The sequence below is a fragment of the Buceros rhinoceros genome, unplaced genomic scaffold, assembly GCF_000710305.1.
Source record: "Buceros rhinoceros silvestris isolate BGI_N320 unplaced genomic scaffold, ASM71030v1 scaffold15212, whole genome shotgun sequence".
NCBI classification, from domain to species: domain Eukaryota; kingdom Metazoa; phylum Chordata; class Aves; order Bucerotiformes; family Bucerotidae; genus Buceros; species Buceros rhinoceros.
In genome coordinates this window covers 1-11,049 of record NW_010398408.1, presented here as the reverse complement: position 1 = coordinate 11,049, position 11,049 = coordinate 1, and the positions used below count along the sequence as shown (strand labels likewise).

Here is an 11,049-nt window from a genome sequence, read left to right as displayed (position 1 = left end):
TGCTGAACCCACTCCAGTTTATTCATCTCTATCTTGTATAGGGGGGCCCTGAACTGGAGAATGTATTCGTGATCTGATGAATGCTAAATAAGGAGGGTAACTACTTCCCTTGACCTCCTGGTCACAGTCCTGTTAGTACAGCCCCAGTTACTCTTGCCCACCTTTGCTGCTAGTGCACACTGCTGGTTCACATCCAGCTTGCATCCCTAGGCAACCACAAGCCCATCTCAGCAGAGTTGTCCCCCAGCCAGTCAGGGCACTGCTGTGCAGGGAATAACACTTCCCCAGGACAGAACCTTGCATTTGCCCTTGTTGAACTGCAGCAGGTCCCTATCAGTCTATTTCTCCCGCTGATCTATTTCTCTCTGGAAGGCAACTCTGCCTTTGAGCAGAGTAACTGGTCCACCCAGTGTGATGGTGTCTGCAAATCTGATGCAGATGAACTCCATCTCTTCTGCCAGGGCATTGGTAAAGATGTTAAAATCCCATTCTGGTTAACTTAGTCATTTAGAGCCTATAAAGAGCTGCTGTACACAGAGGTCTCACATTCACATACAGTGTACTAAAAAGAGCAGTATTAACAAAAAAACACAGAAAATGTAATTCATGCACGACAGCATATTAGTATGAATCTGCAGGCATCAACTTTCTCAAAGAAATGACACAGACATTACCCTTCAAGTTTTGGAACAAAAATAAACCTTTAATCTCATGCTGAAGTCAAGCAGAATACAGAGTATACCACCATTTCTTATTAAATGTTACTAATACCTTGTTCAGCTCCGGAAGCACATGATCTTCTGACATCCTCAACATGGCTGAGGGAAAAAAATATATTCTTACTGCATTAATATTGTTACATTTTCTTAACATTCTTAGTTTTCCATGGCTATGTAATAAGACACTGCTGATAAAATAGGAAAGATTAATCTGTCAGAAGCAAAAGAGTCTGGAATGAAGGATTATGAAGAATTACGAGACTGAATTTAAGCCTCACCTGACCCACTAGCTTACAAAACAAATCTTGAAGATTTTTTATCTTTGGTCTTTTCTGACTGCACTGTACCCTGTACAAGACTGAGATAAGATTATTACAGAAAGGGTTCATAAGAATTTTTTCATGTACATACAAAGAGTAGTAAAATGGATATATATAAAATACATGAATAGTCATGCCCAGAATAATGTGTTTTAAGGGAATTGCACTGAAGAAATTTTAAATCAGTGAGGCTTAGACAAAGAGTTCCCTGTTTAGTTTCAACACAAGCAAACACATTGAACACTTAAATAATGAGAGTTCTAATTTACAACGGAGAACTTTCTGCTTTCTGCAATTTCAAAAATTAAAATTATTATATTCCTGCTAGTAAGTGCTAACACTGGATTTCTGGTGCTTTTACAGTATCTGGTAAGACTGCTTAGTTTTTTGCAAAGCAGTTCTAGAAAGATAAATTAAAAATTATAAACCTATTCACAACCATTTTATAGAAACAAGCAAGCTAAAACACAGCATTCTGCACTTCCTTCTAACATTGTACCTGCTACAATTGGAGGTGGTTATTAATTGTACCTGGTCACTCAGAGACTGTTTACATCTGTGCATAACCTGACAGCTAACTAGGCCTCCAAAGAGAAAACAGCAAGTGACAGGCTAAAGAAGAGTTAGACTATACTTCAAATCTGGTGTAAACTAACTACAGCCCTTTAATTTCTCCAAGTCAAGACCAGCAAATTGCTCATGAAGCAGACAACAGTTCAGAGTAACATTACAGGCTAAGAATACACAATACCCACGGTACACACACTAAGTTTGATTGAGAACTATCAAATTTATGGTGTGTTTAATAATAAAACTATTCTTGCTTCATCAACTGTAACCTTTTACATATCCAGAAATATTTTATGATAGAAATTAATAGATGGTTATTACTAAGATTGGCTTAATTACTTGCTGACATTTCAAAGCTTACAATACCAAACAGATAGCGGATGCTTACTATGTCATCAAGCTTACCGACATACAGCCATCGGAAAAATGCTTTGAAGTTTTTCATGCTACTGTCAATAACTCTGAGCAAGGAACAAGAAGAGAAATTATCAGATTGGAATGCCACAAGCTGCTCCAGGCTTAAGTCCCATCTTTACTACACAAAGGTCTGCAAGGACTATAATTTTTTTTAAAAATGCCCAATGCAACCTTCCAAGTACGACTATTCGTCTATGAGACGCATTGAGACAAGATAAAAGCTCAGCACCAATAGAGAACCCCTGCTCTCCCAACCTCCTCTATTCCCAGCCACATGCTTCCCCTTAGATACATGACTCAAACGACATACAAGACTCTCCAGACTTTATACTTACTGAAGCAGCTCATTTGCTTTCAGGATGAAGGAACCAACAGCAGTAATAGCTTCTGCAAAAAAAAGCTAACCATTATTATTAAGATTTCAACAGCAAAATCAGAGTGATTAAGTAGCACACACTACTGTACCTTCAATTCCGGATGCATCTAATCCCAAAGACTCGTATTTTTGTTTCCATAAAGCCATTCCTTTCAGTTCACTCAAATGGTACAACAGTGCCTCAGATCCACTAGGAAGGCAGAGGAAAGTAGTATAATCTTGCAGTCAGGCTTTGTAAATTCACTGCTTCACCACATTTATACCATTTAATGTGCAAAGTTGAGAGCTTTATAGGGTGGACAGGCATGTAAGAGTTAAAGCATCGCTTTACAGAAAAGCAAAGATTGTTCTAATGATTTTAACTGCCCCACAAAGTTGGTGTGAATATTTTGCATATATCCTATAAACACACCAGGCAGTGACATGCAGGTGAGAAGTTATGGAGATTCTTCAAAATACTTCAATAGTTCTCCATTACCCCAAAATAATACAGTACATTTTGCCATGATCATGGTCTCTGAACCACCACATCTTCATACAAAGAACACCAATACATGCATACTGACTTTTAGCAAAGCATATAACATGCCATTTCATCTATATTCATTGGACATTCTGTGACTTACCTCTGCAAATGACTTATGACCAACTTTTGTATACTGGAATAGGAAGACTCTATGGACTGGCCAAGTTTTTTTAAACCCTGTTAAAAAGGAAGTAAAAACATACAATAAAGTTCTGTTAAGTTAACAGAACAGTGGTTTAAAAGTATAGAAATAGATTATTTTAATATGTTAAAAAAGTATTAACTTACCTTTACCGTCAGTTGGTTCATTAGTAATGCCTGAAGTTCCAGACTGAAGGCGGTAGGGAAGAGAATGAAATAGGCGTTCATTTCATACTTCAATACTAAATGCAAATACATACTCAATAAAACAACAGGAACTACCTTGCTTTGCCCCATAACAACAGCTGCATAAACTCATCCTGAACAGAAGTGGTAGTGTTCTTTTCCTGTCAGTCAAAATGATTGAAATAGATTGATGGAGAGATTAAATCCAGGCTACCAAATAAGCTCACAAACACTTCAGTTAAAGCGTACCGGAAAACCCACCCATCTCCTTGAATGCTGACATCAGACTACTGATCACTGGAAATTTTCTAGTATTCAAAGTCATTTGCAATTATACTACCCAGTAAAAATTCTAAGCAGTTTGCCATTACCACGGATCTAATTTAAAGAGTAAATAAACTATTTCATTCAATTAGCTTCTAGCTACGGTCAATGAACACAAAATTCCAGCAAATCCAAGAGCATCTTAATCATGGCTGTTATATGCACTCTACTGAACTAGGCAGTAAGTGCTGGTGGGCTGTTACTCAACATGTACAGTATTCAGTTTATCCATGACTGAAGTACAAAGAGCACAACCTTAAACGCAAAACAAATGATAATAGCTATGCAAGCTGAAAACTACCGCTTTTTAATAACTTAGAATAAATTTTAAAAGTATCACAATACAGTCACGCTTGATTGTACTCAGATATCTTCAGCGTCAGAGCACTTGACACACAATAGCTGCCAGGTTGCCTCTGAACTTCAGAGATTGTTATCTGGAGGCATTATGCGTAAACAACATTAAGATATGCAGTATGTTAACATGAGCAACAGAACTACTGCAGAAAAGAATGGCCAGTACCACAGTACCTGTACAAACTTTGTTAGTCGTGAGTCCATCTGCATCAATATTTCTTCCCACGCTTCACACATGCACGTCAATGACAACTTAATATACTGTAATACAGACACAGACGTTACTGCTATTGCCTTCCCCGTGCTCTTCTCAACACATTGAAGAACTGAAGGTTACAATACAGAGGGAAGATACACTGTAAATACTGTATAAAATTAATTACCAAATTCCAAATTAGAGTTCTACCTTTACCTAAGCTTTCTACCAGAAAACATTTATTTTACTTGCATTAAAAATACCAAAGCCCGTAAGAACCATGATATTAAAAGGATGTCACTACACAACTGTACCTGTAACAGAGTTGAAATGTGAGTAAATTTCCGGGCCATACGAGTTACCTCAGGTAAGTAACTTGATAACAGACTAGTGTCCAGCTATAACAAATGAAACAAGCAAGAGTTAACAGATAATTTGTTTTTCATGAAATTTTAGACTACAGAAATGCAAAGACAGATTGGGAGAGCCACAGAAAAACAGCTATTTCTCATTTTCTTAAAGTTGATTTTAGGAAGCAGATACATTTAATTCAAAGGGACAATAAATAATTTTAATACAAGGCTAACAACCCTGTTAAGATTCCTCATTTTGGAATTCTAACAGTAATAATTTTAGAGACGACTGTCCTGGATAGACTGGATAATGAATAGCTTTGCTGCTACACCTTTGGGTGTCGATCTGAATAACCGTAATTGTAATTGAATATATTAATGACATATTTAAAGCAATATTAAAAGAATGCCTCAGATCATCATCATCAGTGTTATCGGGAAACTGCAAGTCAACATGACAAATCCAAGAGCCAAATCAGGGCAAATTTCAGAAAGGCTGAAAATAGTAGTTTGTGGTTTTTCTGCAAATAACGGGAAAGCAAAAAGCTACCAGAAAGTAATTGAAAAGGCAGTTTTTTACATTTAAAATACAGCTTTAAATTACTTTACTTGCCTGAAAATATGTTATCTCTGCTTCACCCTCTGAAGAGTCTTGTATTTCTGTAATAACTGATAGTGATTTCAGATCACTAGACAAACATAGTCCACAACAAGAACCTGCCACCTGAAGGATGCCAGTTTAGAAGTTAGTGCAAAAATCATATTTCCTCCAAGATGTATTTACTGCTCTAACACTTTTACATACAAAGAAGATTGCAGTCGATGACATGCAAAACCAAAATGGAATTTTAAAGCTACCGGTCAGGAACAAATCACGCTTTTTACTGTGGATTAATGTTGAACTTTGTTTCACTTGAAACAAGACATTAAAGCTGCCAGAGTTATAATGTTTTTCCAACAATAATCACACAACCCAATCAAGAGAAACAGCTATTCCTTTCTTTAAAATTCAGTAACCTGGTTTCACTTCTGTGTAAGCACACACAAGTATTTTTTCTTTCCATTCAGCTGTAGTTTAATACATTATAAAGAAAAAATATGGAAAGGAATGGACATACCCCAGTTACTGTAGCAATCTTGAACATTCCATAAGCATAAATCTCAATAAATCCTGAGCTGCCACCAAGGACAAGAGCATTAAGCCTATAAAAATAGAAGAATGCACTGATAAGCATACTGAAACAAATTCTAACGCACACAAATATAATTCTTAGTACTTAAAATTCCATCCCTTTACTGAAGATCCTCTAACGAATCGCTGTACAAAAAGAAACACTGTGGTACTGTCTACGAGCCAACAAATTTAAAAACAAAACAAAGAAAAATTAGCTTGGATTTAATATATAAGATCTGCCTCTAATATTTACAGTAAAAGTATCAATTACTAAATTAACAGAGACTAGGGAAAAAATAACACTATTTATGCACAGAAGTCCTTCTTTGCTAACCTTGTGCCTTCCAGAGGAAAAAAGTTAACAATTTCTAGCCACAGCCCACCTACCAAAACAGGCTGTAAAGCATTCTCACAAAGCTACTTTTGTATTCTTGTGAGTTTATCCGAACTCTGAGGAGAGTAATTTTGTTGCAGTCACTCATTGGCACTCAAAGCAAATACTCTAAAGCAACAACATTTGAAATGGATGCAGCAGCACAGAACAGCCAGGAGTAACAAGAGCATCAGAAGCAGAAAGTCAGTTCAAAGAACAGGGTCTGGGACAGACAGGTGCATTTTGCTTACTTATTAAAAGCCATCTGCCACAATGACTTGGGCTTCTTAATGACCCTCTCTTTTTGTCTATGTTTAAAACATCAGACGCTGGGCAGGGAGGTTGTCTATTGCTGTCATACACCCATACATCTTCAATTACACATAACTGCTAGCATTACAGTGATCAGTAATGCTCTCCAACACAAAAAATGAGTACGTTTGACATGTCCCCTTATAAATACAAGAAGATTAATTGTGACTTCTGTCTGTTACACACCTAAATATATATTAAAGTTGAACATCTCCACTAAAGCCAAGACAGAACTTAACAAAACTGTATCTGAAAAACTTTTGGTTTGATGAGTTGAATGGATGAAGGAGTACAGAATCCAGAAAACGCCCACACCACAGACAGCTGCCACTCCTTCTAGCAAGGAAGTCCTACTGTAAGAAGAGGCATCAAATCTTAAAAAGGAGTAACTGGTGATAGACAGAGATACAAATTTTACAGTAAGGGGGTTGATTCTCAGTGGTGAGACCATAAGGAACAGAAGAGAATGGAAAGAAAGCAAATGGAAAAACAAGGCAGAGACATTAAGCGCCCTCCCCAAAACTGCAGCACAAGCACTCCACAAAGCCAGTCGCGGCCTGCTACACTGCGCTTCCTCCAGCTGCTCCTCACGTGTTTCCTAATAAGAGATGTTCACTTTAGTTTAACATAACCCTAACATAGCTGATTTCAGAGCTAATTTTAAGTTTAGCAAACCCACAGGAATTCCCCATCTGTAACAAGCATTCACAAATGTCTCCAAGACCAGCTCAACACATACAACGCGGCCTTCAAACACACTCCAAGAAATCTTCTTCTAGGAAAAATACGGCACCAACAGCAATTGCTGATAAACTCCCTATAATCCCTCTAAGTTGAGGGGAAAAGATGGAAACTGAAGGAGGCTTTTTTTTTTTTAGTATGTTCTCTAACCTTATCTTTGCACATGTAAAGAGACATTCCATAACCTTTCTTCATGATCCTTAAAAACAGATTGTGTATAAAAGTAAACCACCTATCCATTATTTCATAGCTTAAAAAAAAATCTAATAAAACAAAAAACAAAAAAAACCCACCCCCAAAACCACAACAACCCACGTACAGAATTTACCTTACATCACCCAGAAGCTTCATAATCTCATCTGACTTTTCTTCACTGAAAATATAAAACATTTGATTGGGGTTTATGTAGCTTGTTTCAATACCAGAAAACGAAATAAACCAAGAAAAAAATAGATAAGATGACAGTTTCTTACCTGAAAATTTTTGCAGTGGTACTGTAACTAAAAACAAAATAATTATCTCAATAACAATGAGCAGACATTTAATCCAAAGCATCTGTAGAGCATTAAAGACGAATAACTAAAACAATGACAACAAACAACAAATTGTATCTCCTCAAGCTTACTAGCATAATGCTTACTTCTTTGGTAGCGCTGGTAATTTAGGCAAAAGGAGATTTGATTCATCCTCAGCATTGTAAAAGGAAGTGAGAACACTGAAAAAGAAGTAAGACTGTCTTTACCACCCAAGCTGTAAAAATGGGCGGGGTGAAAGAATTTCTAATTTTTTTAACTTACAGCATATACTCAATGTGTTATGTATATTAGACTTACAAATATCAGAGAGTAATCCCTTATAGGACCTTTAATAATTAATTAAATTTTAAAAAGATTTTCAGACTTCTCTTATTATTTTCACCGAAGGAGAATATAAAGTTTGTAGCTGCTGGCTCAGGAGCTTGCCACCAAATCCCTCGTGATCTGTAACACAGTAACTGAATGTGGCTCTCTGTTTAAACCCTGAACCACTCCGCAGTACAACCTACCTACACGTCAAAAACGCTCACTCTAAAGACACGTTGAGAGGAAAACCAAAGTGCAATACAAAATGGCACACCTTTGACATGCCAGAAGGATGAGATTCCCCACAAGAAGATAAGCCTATCCCTATCAGGAGAAGAATGCTAGTGTGACTGAAGACGTGGTTATTTTCTTGCTGTTTTAAGTTTGGTGTTCTCTGGAGGTGGTGGGCGAAATCCTCAAGTGAGGTTTACACCACCTTTCTTTTTTAAATAAATGTTTTATTTAATTATCATCTCACACTGCACTAAGATGCATATCATAGGGTTTTGTAAGATCACAGAAATACAGAACACAATGTCCTCCAGCTCACAAGTGCGTCTGAGAATTGTCCAATGTACCAGAGCTTCACAGTCACCAGGGGCAACCCGACTTCTATAACCACAACAGAACTGCCAGTGGGTTGGATCCAACACCAAAGGCACATTGTGAGAGATGCAATCACCACACTAAAGATCTTGAAAACATAAGTGAAGAAAGACTTAAATAAAATACTTATTCTAACAAAAATAGATAAACATAACAACATTATTAATTTAATAAATTGGTATTGCAGAAAACTGGATCAGAAGACAGGCTGCACAAGTGAACACTAGATTAAGCAACTCTTAAGAGGTGGGAGCTCAAGATCACACTGAAATTTTTCTGCATAAAGAACCATAAGACTAAGATATCAGCACTAAAAATAAGTGTATGAAAAGTGACTATTCTAAAAAAAAGGTACATTTTAGCCAACTGGTAAAAAAACGCCACAGCTATGTAATATTATTATATATGACTGCTTGTAACATACTAAGCATAAATCATCAGTAAGGTGATGATGCACTACATACTCCATAATTTAATTCTAGGTTTTTACAGACTCACGTGCTTTCCTCGGTTACTTCCATCCAATGCATGTATGTAATAGACGAGTCCACCGAGAAGGAGTGCAAGCTTTCAGGCTTTTCTACATCACACAGAATAATCCGCTTGGTATCAGTAAGGCCAAAAGCCAAAACTGGAGAAAGAAGAGTAAAATGTGTCAATAACCAACATGCAAAACTTTGTACTCATACTAAACTCAAAAATAACGTGTCTTCAAAGCGAACTACTGGACAGAATTTTCTCTTTATTTAAGTCCTTACAAATTCTCATTTGAAATCTACTTATCAGAATGAAAGTTTGAACTCCTATCATACTTTAGGTGATAAATTTAAGTCAAAGGCCTGATTTCACAATTATTTATCTACATGTTGAACTGAACATACTTCTAATGGTTCCAAAAAGTTCTGATAAAACAGCGGCTTCAGTTTTTTGCAAATTTGAGGCCAAAATAAGCACTGTCCACCAGGAAGGTTTGGGGCTTAATACAACAGAACACAATTTAAGACTTCCTAAGCAACTTTTGCATCACTTTCTTCTTAACTTTATTCATCCATAGAAGCATATGGCAGGCACAGGTTTATGTGCTCACTTCCTCGTAATCATAGGCAAACAGCTTAAAAAAAGTTTGAGAGTCCTCAGACTCCATCATAAAATAATATGGGTAGTTTTTACCCATGTCATGGAAAAAGACTGTCCCTGTTCTCATGCCTGATGACTCAGGAAAATGACTTATTTCCACCCTAGGTTTATTAAGCTACAAATTTCAACATCTTCTGTTGATAAGGAAAAGGGTTTTTCTCTTCTTCAGTGTATTATTAGATAAATTTTAGCCTCTAAAGTTCAGCCTATGCTAAATAAGCTAAGCTCCTCAGTCACTCCTGATCCGACAGCCTCTTTCTCTCCCAACAAATTCTGTAGTTCATACAGAAGTATTCTGCTTGGTTAGCAACTTGAAGTTTTGCTGTATCTTGAAAAGCAGTATTTTGAATACAAATCCATCTTGTGAATCTGCCTTGCAATTGCTTTCAACAGTGTAAATCTTTCCATTACTTTGAATAACCCCACAGAAAATAATCCACCCTTCTCTTCTAGCACAGTTTACTTGAAAATTTTCTTCACAGGTAAGAGGTATCATCACCACTGCATTCACTGATTTCCAGTGGGATTTTAATTGCACCATATCACCTCGTATACTCCACATTACTTTTGCCATCTGGTCTCCAAGCAAGAGCTGTCACTTCTTTTCCTGTATTTTCATTTGGAGGCAAACTCCACACTCGCTGAAAGTTTGCAAGCCGATGAAGTAAAACCTACAAAGCAAACAAAAATAAGTCACATTCTCCCAGTAATACCAGTTAGTGAATCAGTTCAAGATACACTTTTTAAAACATTTTTTAGTAAGTCCTGTGTCTTAAACACCACCTGCTCCTCTAGCAGATGATTCACTCCTGTATCATTTTAGAGAACAGTACACTATTTACAGCCATACAGAGGACTAAGTCGTGTGCCTTGTGTAAGCCTAGAAGCCTGCAGCCAACAGGGCTCACCCTATACCTCTCTCAGTGCAGAGGACCTGAAAGCACAACAGTCTGTCTTCATGAGTGGTCGCATACAGCAGCTCCAGGAGAAAAACACTCAATTTAAATGGGAAAGTTCGTATTCTCTAAAACCCCACGTTGATGAGAGTATCATCAATGAATTTGTTTGGAAATCAGGAAGCAAAAAAGGAAAGGGCAATAAGTATTAAGAAGCTCAATTTTTAAAAAATTGCTATTCCTAAATGCTCGGCTAAGCTTACAAGAATCATGCCACAGATGACAGCAAAGACATCTCAGGCACTGCTCAGCAGAGGCAGCGCTCTTCTGCTAGCAGCAGCCGCCCTCCCATCCTCAGAGTCCCTCCTGTCAGCCCACGATGTGTGCTCCGCGGCAGTCCGCCCCACTCACCTCCCCCGCTCTGTTGGCCAGGGCGATGAGGTCCCTTTTGGGGGACCAGGCCATGAAGACGACCTCCTGCGG

The 11,049-nt window shown here is 37.5% G+C and overlaps 1 protein-coding gene across 1 annotated transcript in view; it reads right to left on the bottom strand.

Annotated features, from left to right (window-relative positions):
• Positions 1-11,043, bottom strand: part of ANAPC4 (anaphase promoting complex subunit 4) — an 18,793-nt gene extending 7,750 nt beyond the window's left edge. The window contains exons 1-17 of the mRNA XM_010131090.1: positions 10,978-11,043; positions 10,236-10,341; positions 9,032-9,164; positions 7,726-7,800; positions 7,559-7,585; positions 7,414-7,458; positions 5,604-5,688; positions 5,099-5,209; positions 4,447-4,530; positions 4,111-4,197; positions 3,352-3,416; positions 3,217-3,259; positions 3,029-3,105; positions 2,492-2,592; positions 2,362-2,413; positions 2,015-2,070; positions 772-818 (exon numbers count right to left, since the gene is read on the bottom strand). Coding sequence (XP_010129392.1) covers positions 772-818; positions 2,015-2,070; positions 2,362-2,413; positions 2,492-2,592; positions 3,029-3,105; positions 3,217-3,259; positions 3,352-3,416; positions 4,111-4,197; positions 4,447-4,530; positions 5,099-5,209; positions 5,604-5,688; positions 7,414-7,458; positions 7,559-7,585; positions 7,726-7,800; positions 9,032-9,164; positions 10,236-10,341; positions 10,978-11,031 — 1,248 coding nt within the window. The 5' untranslated portion in view covers positions 11,032-11,043. The remainder of the gene's footprint in view (positions 1-771; positions 819-2,014; positions 2,071-2,361; positions 2,414-2,491; positions 2,593-3,028; positions 3,106-3,216; positions 3,260-3,351; positions 3,417-4,110; positions 4,198-4,446; positions 4,531-5,098; positions 5,210-5,603; positions 5,689-7,413; positions 7,459-7,558; positions 7,586-7,725; positions 7,801-9,031; positions 9,165-10,235; positions 10,342-10,977) is intronic.
• Between the last annotated feature and the right edge of the window lie 6 nt (positions 11,044-11,049).